The sequence below is a fragment of the Apaloderma vittatum genome, unplaced genomic scaffold (genome assembly GCF_000703405.1).
Source record: "Apaloderma vittatum isolate BGI_N311 unplaced genomic scaffold, ASM70340v1 scaffold9909, whole genome shotgun sequence".
Taxonomy (NCBI): Eukaryota; Metazoa; Chordata; class Aves; order Trogoniformes; family Trogonidae; genus Apaloderma; species Apaloderma vittatum.
Genome location: NW_009733527.1, coordinates 13,310 through 34,914, shown reverse-complemented (window position 1 = coordinate 34,914; position 21,605 = coordinate 13,310). Strand labels below are relative to the sequence as shown.

Below are 21,605 nucleotides of genomic sequence, written 5' to 3'. Positions count from 1 at the left end.
CCTTCAGCTTCCTGGTATTTATTAATTCACACACGGAGAGAAAACTCTCTCTGTGCTTTCTTTGCCAAATTCCACCATTTGTGCCAAATTCTGATTTCCAGAATCCAGCCCCTCGGAAGTGCTGGCTCCTGGGGAGGATGCCGAAGGGAGGTGTAAGTGACTGGAGGAGGCACTGAGGGGTCCCCCAGGAGGTCCCCAGCACCCTGAGTGAGGAAATACATCGCGGGTGTGAGGATACATAAGCACAGATGGACTCAGAGCAGGGACTTGATGCATTTACCCTGTTCTTGCCCTTTTCAGCCTGTGACTGCCACTAGAGACAGACTGGCTGGCCCAGGGGAGAGTCTGCAATGGCTCCTGTTCCCTGCCCAGCTCCTGCTCTGTCCCTGCACAGGGTGGGACCTGGGGCGATGCTCCATGCACTTCCAGGGGGCAAGAAGGACGTGAAGTTTTACTGCAAACACGGCGCGGTGGCCCTGCCTGACACCCACCCCGGGCTGGTTTACAATGATGTACCTTTAGTTCTCGTCTGTGCCCACCTCTCCTTCCCCACTGGAGTCTTGTGCGTAATTAAATTTAAATATTTGGTTACAGCCCGCTGCAGCTTGTGGGCTAATTCTTCCCGGGGCCATTGCAACAAGCAGAATATTTTGTCACTTCTACAGGTTTTCTCCCACAAAAGTTTTCACTAGTATTTGATTAACTTTCTTGCTATTTTTGTGAAACCGTTACTGGTTTTGGCAGATCCCTAGTAGCAGGGGAGAAAAACGAAAGACAGGCTGCTGCCTGAAGGACAGTGCAGCATCCTCTCCTTCCAGACAGACCCAGCCCAGGGCTGAGGGGACACGAGTGACCCCGTGGCCGTGCGTGGGCTGCTGGCACCATCTAGTGGGGCTTGTGCCAGGGACTCGCCGTGCTGTGGCCATCCCCATTTCGGTGCCCTGCCATTTCCCTTTTCCCTTTATTTAACAATAAATCCCAACTCCCAGGTGTGGTGCGGTGCTGGGTCCCAGCAGCATCCCAAGCCCAGCCTGGCCAGGAGGTTTGGGGGCCAGGACTCCCCTCGGGTCGCCCATCCCAGAGAGACCTTCCCCGTTCACAACAGCCCACGGCAGCAAGGGAAGGCTCCATCAGCAATGAGGAAAGCCCAAGCTTTCTTTCTTTTTTAGGTCAGGACAAAGGTTGCAGGAGGTTCAGCTCTGTGTCCTTGGGGACTCCTGGCTGGTGCTGGGGCCAGTGTTAGCCCGTTTCCCCAGCCCCTGCATGCACAGGGGAAAAAAGGCTGAATCAGATGTGGCACCAGCCACGGGTCCCTCCCCTGCCCCCCCGGGGCCGGCGGCTGCCACGGTCACCTGTGGGACCAGGGCTTCCAGCAGGAGGTGGGATGGATTCAGGAGTGGCTGTAGAGGAGGGGATAAAAGAAAAACAGAGCTAAAAGATCCTGACCTATTTACCAGAGTCCAAACCCCTTACAACAGCGTGAGTTAGCAAAGTAAGTTCTCTCCTCTTCCTTTCCAAAAAAAAAGGGAGATGGCAAATTCTTTTCTTTTTTTTTTAAGAGCCTGAATTGTGCTGGATGTTAATGACTCTTGAAAGACAGCCAGAACCTAATGCTTCAGGCTTAGGATTTTTTTTCCCAGAGGCACTGAGCAGCTCCCACCCCAGGAAGCAGCTTTCCCGACTGCTGTGCCAGCCTTGTACCTTCCTCCGAAGCTGCTGGCACCACACAGCCCCCGAGGAGCTCGAGCAAAGCCGCCGGGGCGCAGGAGGGCGCCAGGCTGGGCTGGCCCCGACACCCACAGCACAGCTTCACCGTGGAGGCGAGGGCTCTGCGCACACCCTGCGCCAGCAGGGATCACAGAAGTCTCATCCATCCCCATTTTAACGTGCCTGCCTACACCGAGCACCAGAATTAGCTCACTGTGAAACGCTGGTCCCGGCTGCTCTGGCCAGGAGATGGGGGCTGTTGGGGCAGCGACACCCAAGAGTGAAGCAGCCCCAGGAGGATGGGCTGGGGGACCTCAAAACAGCAGGTGGGGACCCTTCACCCTGGCTGACTGAGAATTCACGGGCTCGTTGGCAAGCTGGATTTGCAAAGGGAAAAGGACATCAGGGTCTCACACCTGAAGAACAGGGAGCCCCTGGCTTTGCAGGGAGGGCTGGCAGGGAAGGAGGATGGAAAAGGGCAGGGGGAAGTTCTTACAGGAATTTTGCCTTGTCTCAAAAACCAAAAAGAAGCCACACCAGCTCCTTCCTCCAAAGTGCATCGCTCATAAATGCTTTTCCAAGGGGAGCAGCCTTGGCCAGCTCTGTTACCACCTGCTCAGCTCAAATAAGGTCTGAGGCTCTTGGTTTTAATCGCCAGTTCAAGAGAGGAGCAGCGGCCAGAAAAGGCAGCTTTCCCCCTGCACAGCCAAAGCCACCTTCTTGTACAATGTCTTTTCAAGGGCTTTTGCATTTAATAATGTCCAGAGCAGCAGTAAGCTAGTCCATTATAATTATGCACCAGCACAAAAAAATTGGCCACATGTTAAAACTTGAAGTAGGTCAGGCAGCCATCTGGTCTTGCTGACCACAGTTAAAGATTCTCATTTTAGAAACTTTACAGCTTGGGTAAAATCTGAAGGGCTGACCGTAAATGGACATTTCAGTGACTGCTCCAACTCCAGCATTAGAAAAACCACAGCCTGACATCTATTGCCTCCTGTTTTAAAAGAGCTAAAGCTTTGTCTACCTCCACTAATAAAGAAATCTTAATTTCTCAGATGTGATTGTCTCAGCCTCCCACCCAAGGTGTCAGTGGTGGGTTCCCCCCTCCTCCTCCTCCTCCTCCCCACAGGGCTCACCCACCGCTGGATGCAGGCGGCACCAAATCCCTGGGAGCAGCTCTGTGGAACACCACGTTTATCCTCAAACAAGGGGAAATTATTGTACCTTTACATTGTTAAATTTCAGTTTCAAAATCCAGACCCTCACGGCAATCGCATGCACCAAACTCTAACAGAAAGCAGCACAGCCGAATGATCTTTTTGAGTCACCCCTCTCCCCAAGCCCACTCTGCTGCACCCCAGCAGGGCCCGAGCTCCCTGGGACTGGGCAGACCAGGATTCAGGGACAGGCTGCTGGCTCAGACAGCCCTGCCTGCACTGAGACCGCTGGTGTTTTCCCAGGACAGTCGGTGCTGGGCCCAGGCACACAGCCATTCCTTCTGCCAGAAAGCCAAGGGCAGGGTCACTGGGTAAAAAGAAAAGTTACTGCACTTGCTCGTTCAGGTGGTTGACTGTGTCTGAACCTGCGCGGCGGCAGGAGAGGCGTTTACCCGGGCCCTTGCTGCGCTGAGCGTACCAGTGAAACCTTTCAGCTAACGGACGTAACGTCCTCCACACGGGACGCTGCTGCTGCCATCGGCTGAACTGCTGAGGCTGAAGTTCCTTTTCAAAAAGAGCACAAAATAATCACATAATCCACAAAAGCAGCCACCTTCTTCGAAGGGCTGCCTGAAGACAGCACAGTGCCTTGTTCCTTTTGCGTACTCAGAGACAACTAAAAAAAACCCGTGTACGTGTACCTGTGGGAAGACAGGAGTGTTACGTGGCAGGGACGTGCCCAGCAGAGGCTGTTTTCCTTCTACAACACATTTCCTCTTACCTTGCACCTGCTCCAGGTTTCTGCTCCCCAAGCCAGGCAGCTTTGCTGAAACTTCTCCAACCGTGGCAGAGAGCTGAGGCACCTCCTGTGCCTGCGACCAGTTCTGGGGAGACTTGAATTCAGCAAAGAAAAGAACCTGGAAGCTTTGCATCAGCTGAACGAAATAAAGAGGCTGCCTTTTTTTTTTTTTTTCAAACAGTTCACATTTATTGATAACGATAAAAAAATCTTTTAAAGACTATCTGTATTTTATTACCAAGAATGAGGTATTATGTATACAAAACATTTACAGAATTTGATATGCTGTTCATGAGTACAGACAGGGAAGTGCAGAAGGACACTGATAACAGGAAAAAAAAGCCAACAGAAGAGTTATTGGCTGAGAGAAGGAAGAAGAGCTGTAATAACACACAAAGACCAGGATATGGGAAATTAATTAGACTGCAGTGATCAAGTCATATGGCCACAGCACTTTGCTTAGAGAAGAATTAACTATTGTTTTTCTGGAGTTTTATCTCCCCAGCTGTTTGTGCTGTCATGTGCTTTGAGCTCGAAAAGATGTGTTAATAGCAGGAAAACCCCAAAGTGCCACTTTTGAGCCAGCTCAAGTGCAAAACCAAAATAACAGATCTTCAGACTTGAAAAGGGACTGCAACTCAAAAAGGTCTACAAAAGCCAGACACCTCTGGACAGATGTGGAGTGTCGAATGAAGCAGTTTCTTTACAGTTGTCAGCAAAATCGCCATCTGAGAGAGAGAGAAAGAAAGAAAGAAAGGGGACCATCTTCAACCCTCACAGCCTGGTAAGCGGAAAGTGGCATTTGCCAAGAGCCATGAGCGTGACGAAGTTAACCTCACTGTGCCTCCTGCTGCACGGGCTCCCCTGTGCCTGGGAACACTGGTTCCTGCACGGCGAATATCAAAGCACCTCTCCTATGAGCTGGGGTCTTCCACAGCTCCAGCTCCCGAGAGCAGCCTGAGAGCCGCAGCGCTGGGTGAGGAGCTCGCTGACACCACGACGCGGGGCTGTCTCACACCACCGCACACTTTGGCAGCTGGAGTGGCAATCTAACCTCCACCTCCAGTCTCCAAGTCCAAAAAACAAAGGACAAAATAGGCCAGTTCAGCTTAAGGAGGCTGGCCTCTCAGTAGCTCCAAATCTGTTCCTTAAACTCTTCCTTGTCAGCTCTGTTTGCCATGTTCCACAGCCAGGACTGGGCTGCAGGAGAGGTGCTCTTAGAGATTAGTATAACCTGACTCTCCAAAGCTTTGTAGTCATTAAAAAAAAAAAAAGAAAAAAAAAAAGAGAGATTTATATGCAGTCACCAAAAATATTTATACTGAGTTCAGAACCAGCTTTCCTCAGGCAGGGCATCCAGTAACGTCAATGAGCTCTGCTTTGGCAGTGCAAGGCCTCCACAAGTTCCTCTGCAACTTACCCACAACAGCGCTGCCTCCCCAACACTTAATTAACAGAGCCTGGCCGGCTCTGCAGCGCGGACTGCGGCCAGCACAGATGCTGCTTTTTGCCTGGATGCTCTAAGATAGTGAGGAAAGACCAGACAGGGTCTAACTTTGCAAACCCCTGCTCGGCTGCCAGGCACAGTCTGTCGGGGTCTGGTGACAGCCCTTCACTCAGCACTTTGGTCTTTTGTGGTGCGTGGGAGAGAGGGCTCGAAGTGGAAGAATACCTGAACGCATTTTCAACAAAAAAAGTAGGATTGATTGGGCAAAATCCAAAATGGCAATTCACCACTGGCAGTGGCGATGGCAAAAATGGCCGAGCAGGCACTGCTCAGAGCATCTCATCACTTGGAGCGAAGATCCCTGTGCTCCCTGCCCCTGTTAAAGCTCCCGCAGCTCAGTGCTCCATTTCTGACGTGCGCAGGGAAGGACAGGAGGCAAGAGGGGTGAAAAGCACACAGGAAGGATGTAAGCCATACCTCCTTCAGACTGATTTAAGAAGCAAGCTTAAGCTCTGCATAAATTCTCAGTGAGAACAGTCTCAGTAAAATCAATTCACGAGCAACGTACTAAGGAAGTGGAGTGAAGCTCCAGCACAGAGCTGGGAACAAATCCTCACACGAATTTTTGATCAGCCCAGCGTGACACAGCGAGGGAGAGCCTGCTCTCTGCCTCTCTCTCCGCAGCGCTTCAAGAGCAAATCCAAGGAAGGAATGAATTGCTTTAACCCATCAAGACCCAGAGCTCAAATTCCCCAAAAATGTGCTCATACAAAAGGTATTAGTGTTTGCAGCCTGGCCACAGCTCTGTGGGCGTGCTTGTTAAAAACGGACTCACAAAGTCAAGTATCCAGCAACTGCTTTTCTTTGTCTCGGACATCACTTAGTGGCAATGGAGAACAGTTCGCAGCACTGGAAGGTCACAGGGGATTTCTTAAGATGGTAAGGAATGTCCTGACAGGAGACTTGCAGTTGATCTCTAATGCACTACGGAGCATTTTTGGTAGGGTTTTTCTCCTTTTTTTTTTGCTTTTTAACATTTAACACAGTTAAAAAAATTATTCTTAACTGATGCACTGGTTATTTTTCCTTTCAGTGAGAGAGCCCTTGTGTTCAGAGTTAGGATTTGTGCAAGCACACTTGCAAAAATATTTATGGCTGAGTTAGGAAAAAGGGTTAAAGTTAAGAGACAAGCTGTTGGAACTAACAAGGATCAAAACCACTAAGTTTAAAATTCAAACAGCTACTTCACTATCTATAAAAGGCTTTCGTGGGGTGGGGTGAGTTATTTTTTGCGCAATTGCCAGTTGAGTATGCAGTATTGCAGTCAGCTGCCATGGGCGAGGGTCCAGCCATCTCATCCATTTGCTTTTCATCTGTCGTGGCACTACCTGGAAATCATGGAGCTGGAATGGGACTGGCTAGAAGAGGTGGTGGCAGCACTGAGCTGGGAGAATCCACTGTGGCTTGATTCAAGGCTGGTCATAGATCCCCTGCAACAAAAAACGAGGCAGCTTCAGAATATGAAAAGATTTTGAATTCTGCTACGTATCTACATTGTATTTGTTTGCAGCCTGGATAAGAAGCAAGTAACAGTTCTGGTGCAGGTACTTGAAAGCTTTTCTGCCTCACCACATTAGGTAACAGGGACACCAAACACCTTCTTGCAGAAAAAAAAACCCAAACCAAAAAACCAACAGCGGACGCTGGTCAAAGAGACTGAAACCTAATTTCAGTCAAGGGTATCAACTGGCAGGCAACTGAACTGACTCAATTCCATTTTGAGTTGCACTCGTTTTTACCTGACCACCTGCCAAACCCAGTAAAACTCACACAGTGCTTTCAAAGCTGAGAAAAATGGTCAGGGATGGTAATGAGAGAACTAATCAACCTTTTTATTATACATTCGTTGCCCCCAGTGCCTGTACCAGTTGAATTTTATTGGTGTTTTGTTCAGGTATGGGGGTTTTTTGGGTTCTTTCTTTTTATGAGACCTAATGAAACCCAAGTCCTCACAATTTACTTGTATTTACGTGAACTCCACACAGGTTTGATCATCTAAGTATCAGAAAGGCTTGACACTGGCTGATCTTTACAAACCTTGGCCAGACATACCTGAAATCTTCAGATCCTATTACTTCTGTGTAGTACATGACTTTACATTTGTGAGAGGAGACCTGCAGAGATGCTAGTACATCGTCCACGCGAGGCAGGTTGGTTGTAGCACAGGCAGGCATGCTGTGAAATTTCCACTGGAGAATATAGAAGCCAGGCCACCTGGTCACATGTGATCCCTGAAAGCAGCCAAAAATTAAAGATCAACTTCATTAACAAAGATTTGTATGCTTGAAATTTCTTTTCAAAGCTTAGAAAAACTGCCTACCTGCCCATAATTTTTTTCCCAGTGCCAATATTCCCCACACTGCACGCTTATAAAAGTTAAGACAGAAAGCCAGGGGATCCTCCTGCTTTTTGACAGTGTCAAAGGGTTAGGATTTAAATATACTGAAAGAATAAAGTTTTGTTTAAACCAATATTCATTTTTTCCACTTATCTTCATTAATGGCTGTCCTTCGAGACTGAAAAGAGCAGTCAAAAGCCTCACAAAAAGAGAAAGTGCAGTTCAAGAGGTCACTGCCCATATTTCCAGTTTAAGAGTTCCAATTAGACGACTTCGGGAGCTGCTTTTCCAAAGGCTGCTCAACTCTCCTTTCAAGTTGAAAGGAACAGCAGTGGCAGAATGCGACTGTAAGCATGATGCACGTAATTTCAAACTTGGTAATTAAAGGACAGGCTGCAAATGTCACTAAAATCTTCAGGGACCTTGGCCCTAGGGACCTCCTTACGGTGCCTCTTAGGGGGGCAAACACACAGAAGCTCAGTCTTAATTTCCAGACTTTTCTCATTACTGAGCTAAGACACTATGATATTCTTCATGCACGGACTGTTTACTTCAGAAAACAGTGTCAAAAATACACCACAAAGGATGTCTTGCTACTCTCTGGATGCACACTTTCTTCTGGTTGCCTTCCCTACATTCCTTGCCGACCCGTCTCAGTCACTACAGGACCGACGCAACCTGCCCTCACAACAGATCCACATCAACACCATCTCCGTTCCCTGAGCTCTCAGCTAGGAAAGTCGAAACAGCAGCCAAAAGCAAGCAGACAGCACGGAGGTGAATCACCACTCAGTGAGCAACGGCAATTGTGAATTAGAACATGTAGTTTTGGAGCTGGCCTCCGCCTGCTTCCACACGAGGATCCGGCCATCTCACCTGCACGCTCTCCCCTTCTTTGCAGATAAGGGGAGACTCCACCATGCTGTAATCACGGCCCAACTGCCAGACTTTATCTATCAGCTGGACGTTGTTCCCACCAGGAGATGTAATACTGTGAGCTCCCAGAGAGTCTTTTTTAGGAGGCTGCGGGGCTCTTTTGGAATGAAAGATGTTAAAAACAATGTCGCCCTTGCACACGTCAAAATCCCACGTGATCACAGATGAGGCATCCACAATCTGAATGAGAACCTGAGAGAAAAAAAAAACAATTGTATTAGACAATTTGCTCTGTAGAAACAAACTCCTACCAGAAAAGATGACAAAGAACAGAGATTTTAGTTGCTGGGCTTGGTTTCAATTATTAAAAAGGCATTGTAGGTAGAAATTCTTTCCTTACGGAGTGTCTTAACATATGATTTTCCGAAGCTCCCAAGCAACTTCAGAGAATATCACCTCTGCTTAGAGGGGTATGGCTTTGAATAGAATGAAAAACAGTGATATCCTCTCAATGGCAACAAGGTGACACCAGAAATGGTCACAAACTTCAGCGACTAAAGCATCATGATGCACCAGATTTACAGAACTATATAACAAAGTGGAAGCACGGCAACTAAACAATCGAGCTCCAAACCATTTTTGAGGGGAAAGAGAAGAAGGTTGGGCTGGAACCACACCTCATGCGGAGCTCCTTTGAAAACACTTGCAGACTGGTAGATTGTTTCAGTCCAAAGCTTTATGTCTTCATTTTCCAGCTCTTCTGCTGTCCGGTAGAGGGACTTGGGGACCAGCCCGCCCTCTGGTACTTCACACTAAAAGCACAAACAGCCGTTAAAAGGTGTCCCCACTGTACGTCCATACTCTGTCATGCTCTCTGCCTGCCAGCTTCAGAAACAAAACCTCACATTCAGCAAATACTCTGAAGAACAGAGATACGAACGGAGTTTAAAAGCAATTTTATAGCTTGTATATCACACATAAATTTATTTCACAATGATCTGGTTTAGGTGAATTTGCAGAATCAGACATGAGAGGAACAGAGCTTGTGTACACACAACCACCACTAGCACAGAAAACAGCTGTGCAGCTGCTGTAGTTACCACTCGTACTGCCCTGTACCGATTGCAGAGGTGAGTCACTTAAGAATCCTGAGGAAAGTGGCAATAGTGACTCAGTCTAAAAAAAAAATATAGCCTGCAGAGACCTGAAAGAACTGGGTGGCTAAGTTAAATGACAAAGGGTAGTGGGGAGGTTCACTAAGCTTCCAAAACAGGTCAAAGATATTGCAGTTAGGAAGGTTTTACAGTTCCAACTGTCATGACAGCTCAGCACTCGAATTGATTACACAACTTCCCTAAGGAATCCTCTTCTTAAAAAGTCTCTAGTAATGAAGTTAGACAATTATCTGATCAGCAATAGGTTCCACAGAAGTGTTCAGGGCAGCAGAAGTGTTTGATAACAGAATTACAACAGAGAATTGAAAGGATCTCTAAAAAGTAATTTTTCTTTAAATATCCAGAACTAAAGAAGAGAAAGACTGTGTCATTGTCTGTGACCAGCAGGAAGTATTGCAGCAGTCTTTCTGGTAACACTCACTTTTGCTTACTTAAGCAGTGGATTTTGCCAAATTAGATAGCACAAACTCTCTCCACTGAAAGCTACTGCTGCAGCACAAAGCAGCCTCCCTCGGATAAACACATGCTCCACCCTGACACGTCTAACAGTACTTCGTTATCATTAATCTAGAAAGTGTACAGGGGCTTAGAAAGCAAGCGTGACATTATATTTTAACATAGCTGAATTCAGGAAAAAAAAATCATCTAACTGTTCCTGTGATGGAGGCTCCACAAAATGTCTGAGTTGCACTCCTACACCTCAGTTGCACCAGTGAGCCCGTGTTGTCAAAAACATTACAGAGAAAACAAACCCACAGCATCGTCGAGATGTTAAAACGAAAGATTCAGCTGACGCCCATAGCGTAGGCAGGAAACAGCTACTGAGGCACAGGACAAGGGACTGAGAAATTAGTTTCCTGCAGCACAACAGTTTTTGGGGTTTGTTGTGGGGCACTGCACGTACTGCGCTAGGAGACCTGGCTGTTCAAGCCCTGCCAGCAGATGTGCCACATATTTCCTTGGGCTCCTTATGGCATCAGACACAGACTCTTCTGATGAGCTGATGGCAACCGCTCTGGAGCAGTGCTGTGCTACTGTATGTGCTCCAACGTGACAGAGACCACGGCTTTTGAACACACTTGGCTATTTTGAGAAGTTATTTGATATTCATTGCAGCAAAGTATTGTACTTGGCTTTTTTAAGTGGATCCAGAAGAAAACACTAAGCCTGGAATCCTACACCACAGCCCCTGTTGCCAAACTGCATTAGTAATCGTTTTGCCCTTCCGGGCTCCTTTGTTTAGAGAAGGGGGAAATGCAAGTACCCACAAATAAATTGCTATATGCACTAGTTTATATTCATACCATGCATTCTCCACCAAGGAAATCTGGAATAATTTCTTTATCGATGTAATCCAGCAGTCCCCCAGGACCCTGGTAGTCATTTCCAGCATAAATAAGGAATTTCTTTCTGGTGTTGTCATCAATGAATGGACTAACCTACAAAGAAAGAAGGGAATAGGATCAGGCTCTCCCATTTTCCTCAAGTCAACTTTGAAGGAATCAGTTTGATCACATGAAGTGTTACACAAAATTCCTCGTTACACAAAATTCACAGCACAAAGAAGCTAAATTAACCAACTATGTAAGCAAGTCCTTAAGTAGTGTTTTTTAATCTGTTCCAGGAATCCTATAAAAGAGATCTTTCCAAATTGTAACATCTGCTGCCTGTAAAGCCTGATCTCTAAAGTGCTTTTACAAACTACAAGCACGTAGCACTGTACCAAGAAAGCTGAGGAATACCTTGAATTACAAACGTACCAGTGTCCAAAGAACTGGGAATACTCGAGGTGCTCTTAAGATAAGAAGACGACCCAAAGTCTCAGGGTAATTGGCTTCGACCACCTCAATGATTCTTAGCAACGCTTTGACACCAGGTCTCCATAAGTGCCGCATGTTCAAGCCTTCTAGATCTACTAGACAGGTCCAAGCACTGAATTTGAGACAGAAAAAAATAAAAAGAAAAATCTCAATAGCATCAAAATTCTCTGTTCTTATGCAAGTACCCAATGTACTGACATGTAGACCCCACTTCATGTTTTGGTTTCTTCTATTTTACCTCCTTGCTTTGCACTACCTGTAGACACCAGAGGCTAAGATCCTTAGAACAGAAACGTCTTAAGAGTGTGCCCGGCACGATCACAGAGTATGTGCTGTGATCACTTTGCGCATCATGTGTGCTCCCCCACAGACATTTCTGACTCCAGGTGAAGGTTAATATGTAGAAAAAATAGATCCTGTTAATGGCCAACCCAGACGTTGAACCATTGCTTTTACCGCAAAATCAATTCAGTGGCTACACTGCTGCCATCGAGCAATTTTAACATCACAGTGCCGATTTCCTACTAAGACAGTTCAGTAACAGTGTCACTACATGTCAAAGTTAATTCTGCTGTCAGCTCTCAGGGAGCTTTTTCTATAGGAAGACACATGTTCTTAATACTCAATGCTGAGTGTCAGCATATGCTTTAGCTACTTTCCAAGTTCAGGTCTCGCCCTGGGCATGAATTCAAGATTTACAGCTGTGCTGCACCAGCTAGCAGCCATTAAATTATGCATAAGGCTCCTATGAAACAGCAAACACTTCTTTGTTTCACTTTAAATGTTTAATAGGTAGTCCTTTAGGATCACTTCCACAAATGAAGATTCAGCAGGCACAGTTACCCCCTTGCAACCCATCTCCTGGATTTGACCTCCCACTGAGAGCTAGCACAGCCAGCTCTTGACGTGGAGAAGCAGACATGCCACACAACCCTGAACCTTTGCAGATGAAGGGAAGGAGTCACAAACTGAAAAACGTCCAAGGGACACTGTTTCTTTCCAGGGCCAGTCCCACATTCATTCCACACCCTTACATCCATTTTGCAGCTAACGCTTTCCTAAGCGACCCCTACAATGACTTAAAGATGGCACCGCAAGCCATTTTTGACACCTTCGTATGAAGTCATGTCAGCACTTGGAAAACTAGACTCCAGTTTCACAGGAGCCTCATAAGCTTACCCTGGATCAGGAGTGGAGTAACCACACGTAATAAATGGAGAACGCAAACAAGAACCGAGTGTAATGAGCCTCTGTACTGAGGAACAAGCGACACGAAAACAATACCTGAAACTACTGGAAAGATCACCCATTATATTACCACGGACTGATTTTTTTTGGCAGCCTGTATCAACGTCTGTCTATAACATCCCCCAGAAAGAGATGCAAGTTCAGCTGCATCACTTGGCAGACTTCCAACAGCGGAAGAGGGTGGAAACGGAACAACCCCCATGAAGAACCAACACGAATGTGACACTGAGGCGGCTGGAGCTCCTCGTGTCTCTCCCTCAGGCCTGACCATGTGGATTCACCCTGGCAGCACCTGGGGAGGCTCCCCATGTGCTTGTGTCTGCAGGCGGACACGCAGCCTCCCCTTCCCTTGTTCCACTTAATAAACTGAGCTCAGCAGCATCACATGGCCTCATGTGAAACCAGGTGATTCCCAAACTGCAGATCCACCAGTGGCACTTTACCTTATCGGCCTGCCAAATACTTTCGTATTCTCCTCGCATCGTCTCAGTCCTTCTTCATTTATTGAAAGAACCTGTAGAAGAAAACGTGTTGTTTAGAGAAGACAGTCTTAAATTCAGAAGATGAGATAAATAAAAAAAATAAATCTTTATATGCAAGGACTAATTAAAACTACATTTTTTTCCCCAAAAAGAATGCACTAGAAACTACATTTACCCTATGGTTGCTGAGAAACAAACATGCCTTCCCATAAGAGCAGTAAAATGTAAACAAGATCCTCTGGAAAACAGAGACCCAGGAGTGATACAGACAAGTGCCCTTACACATCCTTCCCTTTAAGCACCGAGTTCCTATTTATTTAGAAATTAAAGCCCCTTTTTAAGTCGAAGAAAGTAACCATGAAACAGAACTCGAGGAAACAAACAAAATTTAATATGTGGCTGGAAATGCCGCTGGAAAAGAAAAAGTAAAATCCAGCCCCTGCTTCTAGTGGTTACTACGGCCATGAATATAATCACTAGGAGTCAAAAATGGAATTCTGCCAGCTTTCTGCCTGGAAACCGAGCAGATCCACAATAACATAGTCTGAGTGATGTCTTTAAAAAAGGCAAAATCACAGGCAAGCACTTTTTCTTTTAAAATAAATTATTCCTATCCTTGGAGCACAGGCTTGACAAAATCTGATCACGGCATTTTCTGTACAAATGCAGAGACGGGAAGCACTGCACAAGCTGCAGAAGAATCTGTGAAAACACTAACCAGGAGCTGCCAAGAACTACGCCTTTCCGTCATCAGTCTGCAGTTGGAAAGAATGCAGAAGATCAGCTACCAGGAGCTATCAGATGCATCCAAACCAAAAACAGAAGGCCAGAGAATACATCAAAATATCCAGTGTGATGAATGTTCTGGCAGAGGAGGAAATTTCTAAATGAAAATATCACATTGTTAGCAACTTGCTGGCTCCAAAAATACTTACGTATCGAAGTAAGGCCTCTTCCCCAAGAGCTCGCACTAAGCCTTTGGTGTCCATCTGTCCCAATCTCAGCACATACAGTGGGCGACCATCTGAATAACGACAACAAATATTTCTATGTAACCCTTATTTTTACAGCCCCAGACAATTTGAGCGAGCTAGCTTTATGCTGAAAATCCAAATGGAAACAAGACATAGCTAGTTCAAAACTTTTTTTGTATGGCTGAGAGAGAGAGAACCTAGAGCAGATGAGATTATGAACTTTACCCTGTCCAGCTACACCAAAAAAACTGCCTGTAACCCAACTGCAAAAGTTTAATGTAGACATCTCGATACAGAAATAGCTCCCCTACCTGCCAGCAAAGTTCAAAGGACCTCAACAAGTACATGGGTACACTCGAGATCTTGGTACACACAATTAAAGACACGGGATGAGGATTAGCCTCCAGAGCAGGTCAGGTACAGACAAACTGAGGAGTCCTGAGGAAGGCTGTAAGCCGCCTTTCTGTCACACGGGATGCTCTGGAGAGCAACCTTCTTGGAAAAAGAAGCTGCACCGACTTCTGGGAATTAATGACACGAAGTGATAACCCAGAGAACTGCTTTCTGCACCCCTTGCTGAAGTCAGCTCTGCCGTTACACGTTACGCAGAGCTGGCACACAGCCTCCCTTACGAAGGTTAAGCCTGGTGAGCACAGACTCTGCTCCAAAGGGACCCCCTGCATGGTCACCGTGCTGTGTGCCAGGGCACCCCGATACTGCCCAGGCTACAAGGGCATTGGCTGAATCTGCGAATGAAAACTTTGCATTTCTGTGTCTAACAGGAGCTGGCTGTCCCAAACAGCTTCCACCCTCCTCCTAAGCTTGTGATGCATTTTTTAATCTTTGCTCCATCTATTCTAGTATGCAAGCTAAACATTCACCAACTTGTAAACTGAGTATGCTAGGACACAAACAATTAATAATAAAAAAAGAGCTTTATACACAAAATTCTCCCTGAAGTCACAGAATCACAGACTGTTAGGGGTTGGAGGGGACCTCTAGAGATCAAGTCCAGTTAGCTTTACTTCCCCCCAGTAAATGCAAAGGGAGGTATCAAATTATTGTTAAGCCCTTTGGGACACAAGGAAAGAAACTGTAAAGATATGCTATTAAAAAACCAACCAAACAAAACTGCAAGCTATTTGTCAAGGACACTACCCTCACGAAAGTTCACAGTATTTTGTATTTTATCAGGTGGCCTAGAAGAAAATGTTATTTTAACACCAGCACACGATTATCTTGGAATGTACTGGTTAGCTTTTGAAACACTAAACAAAAAGTGCTATTAAGCTTCAGAGAAGTCTCCCTCCCTCCCAGATGCACGTGCATCCAAAACTAAAGCAACAGCTTACGAACCCCGGTCCACCCAAACGATACATGAAGAAAAGTCCCAACTGACAGTGCTGTATTATCACTGCATGCTCTACATTCCATTCCAGCTTTGTGATTTAAAAAAACCCCACATTTGACTGAAGCACTCCTGTCAAAATAAAAGCCATTCAGATGTACAGAAAACTGCTAATTGCAAGCCAAAAAAATAACTTTTATTCTTTGCACTAATAGCTGATTCCAGGCAACACGCTCTACAATCCCTGCTGCCTTTGCTTGAGCACTCTAAGAGCTACACAGAATTCAGTGAGCTCAAGTTTGGCACGTTTAGCATATGTAGGAGGAAAGGAGCAACACTACAAAAGAGGGTTTAAAAAAAGAACCTACCACTGTAAAATTTTAAATTATAGATAATTGCTCAGTTTTGAAATTCTGTTTCCATTATTGACAAACCCGTGCTTTACTTGTGGGCATGCAGCAAGAGAGATCAAAGGAGCTGGAGGGGAAGGGAGGGAGGCACAAAGCTCACCACAAGATTGAAGAACTCAGAAAAAACATCCAGCGACCCTTTGAGGCATTCTGTACCTTTCTACTCCCTGGCAGGACCCAGTTCCGTGCTATTGACAGAGCAAGTCTTTGTAAAGTAAGGACAAGGAATCGACAGAAAGGAGGAACTTAGTCACAAGTCTTTCTCCCTACAGTCTTTACAAGCATTTTCCCATGTTTCATTTTCTCAGTTTGAGCTCCCAAACACAAAGCAGCAGGAGAGAGCCACTCAAGCTCTTCAGCTGTGCAGAGATTAAAGTGCTGTGTCCTCCCTGCCTCCCGCACGCTACCGCTGACAGCATCCTGTTCGTTTCATACACCTCTTGTAAGAGGAAGAGCTAGCAGAAACAATGGTGCCTAGTGGGGAAAAGAGTAAATCAGAACACAGATAGCTCACCGTAAGAGATCACTTCCTTATCTAAAGAGCCCAGCTGGCCTCAAGCAACAAATTCCAGACCAGCTTATCTCTAGGTATTAATATATACAAAGATCAGTGCACGACAAAGCAAGTGGAGCGATGGGGGAGCATGTCAGGCATAGTCGTCCATGTCTTAAAGATCTGGCCGTGGCTCACCCTACAAAGGGAATTCAGCAGAAGCTTCTTCCCTTCTTAAATAAACCTGCTCTACTGGCTGTTTTTGCAACATCCCACTTCTCATCATTAGGCTGATTGTAATACCAAGCAAGTATTCATTTATGCCATCATCAGACTTATACAACATCATAAATAAATTGATTAGAAAGATACACTTATTTACAAACATATTTTAATCACTGAAAGGGAATACTGAGCATTTGCATAACACCCCTCTAAGCATCTCTGAGCACTACAGAAGTGCAACTAGTAACTTTTTTTAAGCTACTCACAAAGCAGAGCTCTTTAGAGAGTTAAAGACGTCAGTATTAGTCAGAAAGATTAGGACCTAGGAGCCTGCCTCCACCAACTAAGGAGCTGGCAACATCAATTTAAATGCATTTAGTACACAACAACTGAGAATTTCTAATCATCTGACCAGTCACCTCCATTTAAAAGAGGGACAACTATCACTTTTAATTCAGAACATAAAAAAGCTGTTCAATATCCATTCTGTAGAACATACCTTTGTCATGGTGATGCCAGCCTCCTGCATAGTAATCTTGGAGTACCTGAGGAGGGTTCCAGGTGTCTAGAATATAGTCTACCTGGTGCTGCTTACGCCACGTCAGCGATTGGCAAAGGATCTCTCTTGCTTTATCAATGTTGAAGTCCCGGGCACGCAGGAATCTTAAAATGTGCTCATCCTTTGGGATCTATTGAAAAAAACAAAACAAAACCAAACAACCAAGCCCAATATTGTATTCAGAGTTTGAAGCAAGAACACACAACAGACAGGAGGAGCTGAAAGATGCGCAGCCCTGTACCACTGCAAGAGGACGGTATGCAATGCTGGAAGTTACTCAACCAAACCTCTTTGTTTGCAACAAAAACACGAGCCCTGTCAGGTACTGCAGCTCCCTTCATGTAAGGGATATAAAATTTCATGAGCTCTAATGTCATCATTTACACTTGGATGGTCACATCAAGTCAGTCCCATTTCAACGATTTTAGGGACGAAACACTGACTATTTCACAGCCAAGTTAAAGGAAGCTGAGACACCCATGCAAATCACAGCCACTGGAACACCCTCAGCCTTGCTATCCATGATTTAACTGGCCACATTGCTTCCCTTTCCGTATCACGCTTGGGGACACAGATTTGAGAACATGATGTTTAGCCAGAACAAACAAACGTAAAAAGAAGTTTACTGCAGAACCAGGTAGACTTATAAAACTGGTGCTATTTCCCTGTGCTGGTTTACTGACATTCCCAGAAGCAGTAACACTAATCATTTAAGCACCTCAGCCAGCAAACTCAGCTGGACAGTCACAATGAACTACTTTTATTGCCAGCATATACTCTTAATTTAGGTTTTGATCACGGAGGGCCGCGTAACAGGAAGAGTTAGCCACAGGAGGTGTGCCATGACATTTCATCGCTCCCACCTCGCAGAGTCCACGTTCCCAAGACAGAGCCACAAGAGACCAGCAGTAACTTACTTTGCCTTTGTGCGTCTCCTGGAGCCACTGTCTCAGTCGAATGAGGCAACTTTCTTGCATTGGTGTCAAGTCACCCAGATACCGCTTGATGTAGTCTGCGTCTAGCTTGTCTAAAAGGAAACGCACCTGTGATTACAGTGGTCTAGTCAAAGACGGATCTAGTCAAAGTAGCAAGTGATCTTAGATGCCGATTTCTAAAGCAGAGAAGGAGCTGCTCTATGTTCTGTGCGGTCAGAACTGAATAAAACTTGTCTGAATCAATGAAAAGATGAGTAAGGCAACATAACAGTCATCTTAACGGTAAATTGAGATGATTAATTCTCCTTCCGCAACTAAGAAAGGAGTAAAGCCAGACATTTATAAAAGCATTTTGCCAGTATATTCAGATTTGTCAATTCACAGCCCCACAGGGCTTGCTTCTTCCAGAAACACTTAGGGAAGCTTTGATCTGCATCTCCCAGTGTGAGAATTTTCCAAAATTCCCTTATTAACCGAGGAAGGAAGACACAACAGGAGACAGAGGTAAGCTTCATCCCTTTTCTTCCCATTTTCCCCATAATTATACCCATCCCTGAATTTCAGGGAAAGAAGTAGGACATTCATTGGCAACCCAGCGAACAAAATGAGGAGTTTTTCTACTTGTATCTCCATTTGCTAAAATGACCAGCCTGTAACAGCTCTCCAAAGTACCTCACACGTTACCTGCTTTGCAAGCCTGCACTTCAACACTGTAGGTTACCAAACAAAGGGTCAGTGTGAAAGAGCACAATGCTGAGAGCCTCTACAGTACAAAGAATCTTGCTAAAACAAGTCAGACGACCATACCATCGGGCGTTCCTGCTGTGGGCTCGGGGGGGCTGCTTGAGGTGTTGAGGATCTCCTTATTGTTCAAGCCCTCCTTTGCGGCTGAGTCCGGTATATTAATAGCAGGTGAAACGGGTCGACGTGTGTGGGATGTACTTCTCTCCAATTTACATGCAACAGGAGGAGTCCAACGAGGAATAAAAGTTATTCCTTCTTCCTCCAGCTGCTTCAGGTAGTACTCTATTATTTCTTTTCCCTTGGAAAAGGAAAATTTACTTCAGCTGCTAGAAACACCCATTTAGGCACAGAAATGATTGGGCTGGAAACCCAGTAAGTGGCCAGACCTCCCTAAAGATTTCACTTGAAAATACAGACCTGCACACACATGCTGCCCCAGGCGAAAGAGGAAAGGGCCCAGCTCTGAGCAGAGCAGCCTGGTACTCAGCAGCAGCTACATTGTCTTTTGGTAACTTGGAGCAAGGCACCTCCTCTATGACTGCAAGCTCACCTTTTTAATATTGCTGGTGTACTGCTTCATGGCAATCTTTTCCACTGTGCTTTCAAAACCAAAAAAGGATTTTATATCCAGACTTGCTGACTGTTCAAAACAGGTCCAGTCTTCATTGTCAGGATGAACCTATTAGTTAAAAAATGAGATCATTCAGCTTAGTTACCTAATCCGTTTGAGTTTCGGGTTTTTTTAACTTGCAATATTTGAAATGACTGGCTTTTAGTTTACAGGTTCACAAAGTCAAAAACATGCAAGTGGAATTTCAGTCGTTGACAAAATACAGTTTGAAAAAGCAACACTAGCGAACAAAAAGCTGAGAAGCCCCCCTACAGTCCCACAGCTAGCCAAGTACTCTTTTTTTCCTTAAGGGGGAGGGTGGAGAAACACTAGGGCACCAGCCAAGAGCCAACGAACTAGCACATTTATACAATGAACTCTATCTCATCCTAGATATGAGCTGTGACTGTAAAGTGTATCTGTGGAACAGGTTAAAACACCCCACTGAACTTTGTGCTGCTGCAGGTTAGGCTGAGAGACCAAGGTCTGCCAGCTTGGGGACTGCAGGGAGCACAGTGTCAGCATCCCCAAGCACTGTAGTCTTTTCAGAACAATTTATTCTTGAATTAAAGTTCTGGTTTTATATTTACCTACTAATTTCTTGATTGAGTAGAGTAAGGGCAAGAAGTGGTGTATTTTCTACATATTTACCACACACACTTTTCTGTATAGCATTTCCTCTATTTAAACAGAGCTTTCACAGAAAAGTTGCAGGTTGAAAAGTCTTTTTAAATGTGCCTTGGAAATAACTGCAGAAATATTAATTAAAAAAATTGATCTGATAGTAGTGTCAAAGTGGGTTTGACATCCAGTGACATTTTAACCATGGTTCTGCAGGTAGCAGCAGATGTTATCACCTGCACATAAAAAGAATTGTACAATAAAAATAAATCAGTTACATTTGCTAGTTTTGATGTGACCTTTAACATCAGTTTGAAGTTCTACTGCTGTACATGCCTATGAGTATTGGCTAAGCCATTCCAAAAAAAACATGATCAGAGCATAGCAGTAGGCGCGCCACTAGATTCCTTCACATTAGGAAACATTTGCACTGAAGACCAAAACCGATAAAAGAATTGAGGTGAAACATAGCTGAATCGACGAACATTCGTCTGAGCTGAGCAGATGGCAAATAAGCCACATGGAACTTTAACAGTTCTGTCAGGGGATCATCAGCCTCACCAAGTTCCACACTGCTGCTACAGACCACACGTTTGCCTCAACAGAGCTGTCATGCACAGCAAATTATGTTGTGTTCGGCTCTCGGAGAAGATGCTCAAGCAAGAGGGTGCCAAACTTGTTTCAGTTCTTGAAGCAAGTGTGTTAGATTTAACACTAACAACAATTATCACTCATAGCGGTGTGCTGGCTATTTTTTCTTGCAAGGCAAAAACCAAGAACAACCCAACTTCTGTTTCTGAGTCCTGAAATCTAAATGCATCTCTTAGCTCCATCTGTAGTACCACCAAGAGCCTGTTACTCACTGTGTAACAGCAATGTTCATTAATAATGACTCGATTAGAGAAGGTTTCATTGTAGGCTTCTATATGCAAAGTCCTTTCTCGCCTGTTCAAAGAATTCTTCTGGATAAAGTAGACATAATCCACTCCGGCAATCTAAGGAAGATGACGGATTCCATTAAGATAAAATATTCATGGGAAAGGATACTCAAAAGTATAAAACAGGCAATTCAAATCTAATCACCTTTTTCAATAGCCGTGGTGCATCTATATCTAGCTTACAGCGCCGCTCAATCACGTGGATGGCGTCATCCTCGCTCTTGTACTCGTTCACAGTGTCACTGGCTACAAACATAGGGATCAGAGGACATGTAGGAAACCTTCTTTCATATGCCTGCAAAGATAGAAGAAGAAGAAAACAATCATCACAATTAATGCCCGAGGGTGTGCGCGGGATTCCTTCGCTGCGATAACCAGCACTCGTACGCTCAATGCCGTTCAGAGCTTTTGCAAAAAGGGATCGAGCCTTCCTGAAGTCTGCACTACAGCAGAGAAAAGGTCCCAGTGCATTGCAAACAATCCATTGGTCAATACCTTCCTAACACAGCCCCTTCCCGGTACAACAATTTTTAAAACACACAAAACCCCTCTCACTACATACAACAATAATCCTCTTGTCAACAATAACCGGAAAATAAGACCCTCTAGTTCTAAATTACAAGACAAAAAAAATTA

The 21,605-nt window shown here is 45.2% G+C and overlaps 1 protein-coding gene across 2 annotated transcripts; it reads right to left on the bottom strand.

Annotated features, from left to right (window-relative positions):
• Nucleotides 1-5,913: 5,913 nt before the first annotated feature.
• Nucleotides 5,914-21,258, bottom strand: LOC104278838 (SEC14-like protein 1). Of its 2 annotated transcripts, none has more exons than XM_009875935.1 (14): nt 21,115-21,258; nt 20,895-21,026; nt 19,351-19,479; nt 18,864-19,098; nt 18,039-18,148; nt 17,062-17,251; nt 14,048-14,136; nt 13,074-13,144; nt 11,323-11,494; nt 10,867-11,001; nt 9,065-9,199; nt 8,388-8,639; nt 7,226-7,404; nt 5,914-6,603 (listed from the first exon to the last, which is right to left on the bottom strand). In XM_009875935.1, exons 1-14 carry the CDS (start codon nt 21,223-21,225, stop codon nt 6,498-6,500), a joined length of 2,046 nt encoding a protein of 681 aa, XP_009874237.1. In that variant the 5' UTR covers nt 21,226-21,258; the 3' UTR covers nt 5,914-6,497. The 2 variants fall into 2 exon arrangements, with proteins under 2 accessions (XP_009874237.1, XP_009874238.1); XM_009875936.1 differs by having other exon boundaries at nt 18,039-18,166; nt 18,924-19,098.
• Nucleotides 21,259-21,605: the final 347 nt, after the last annotated feature.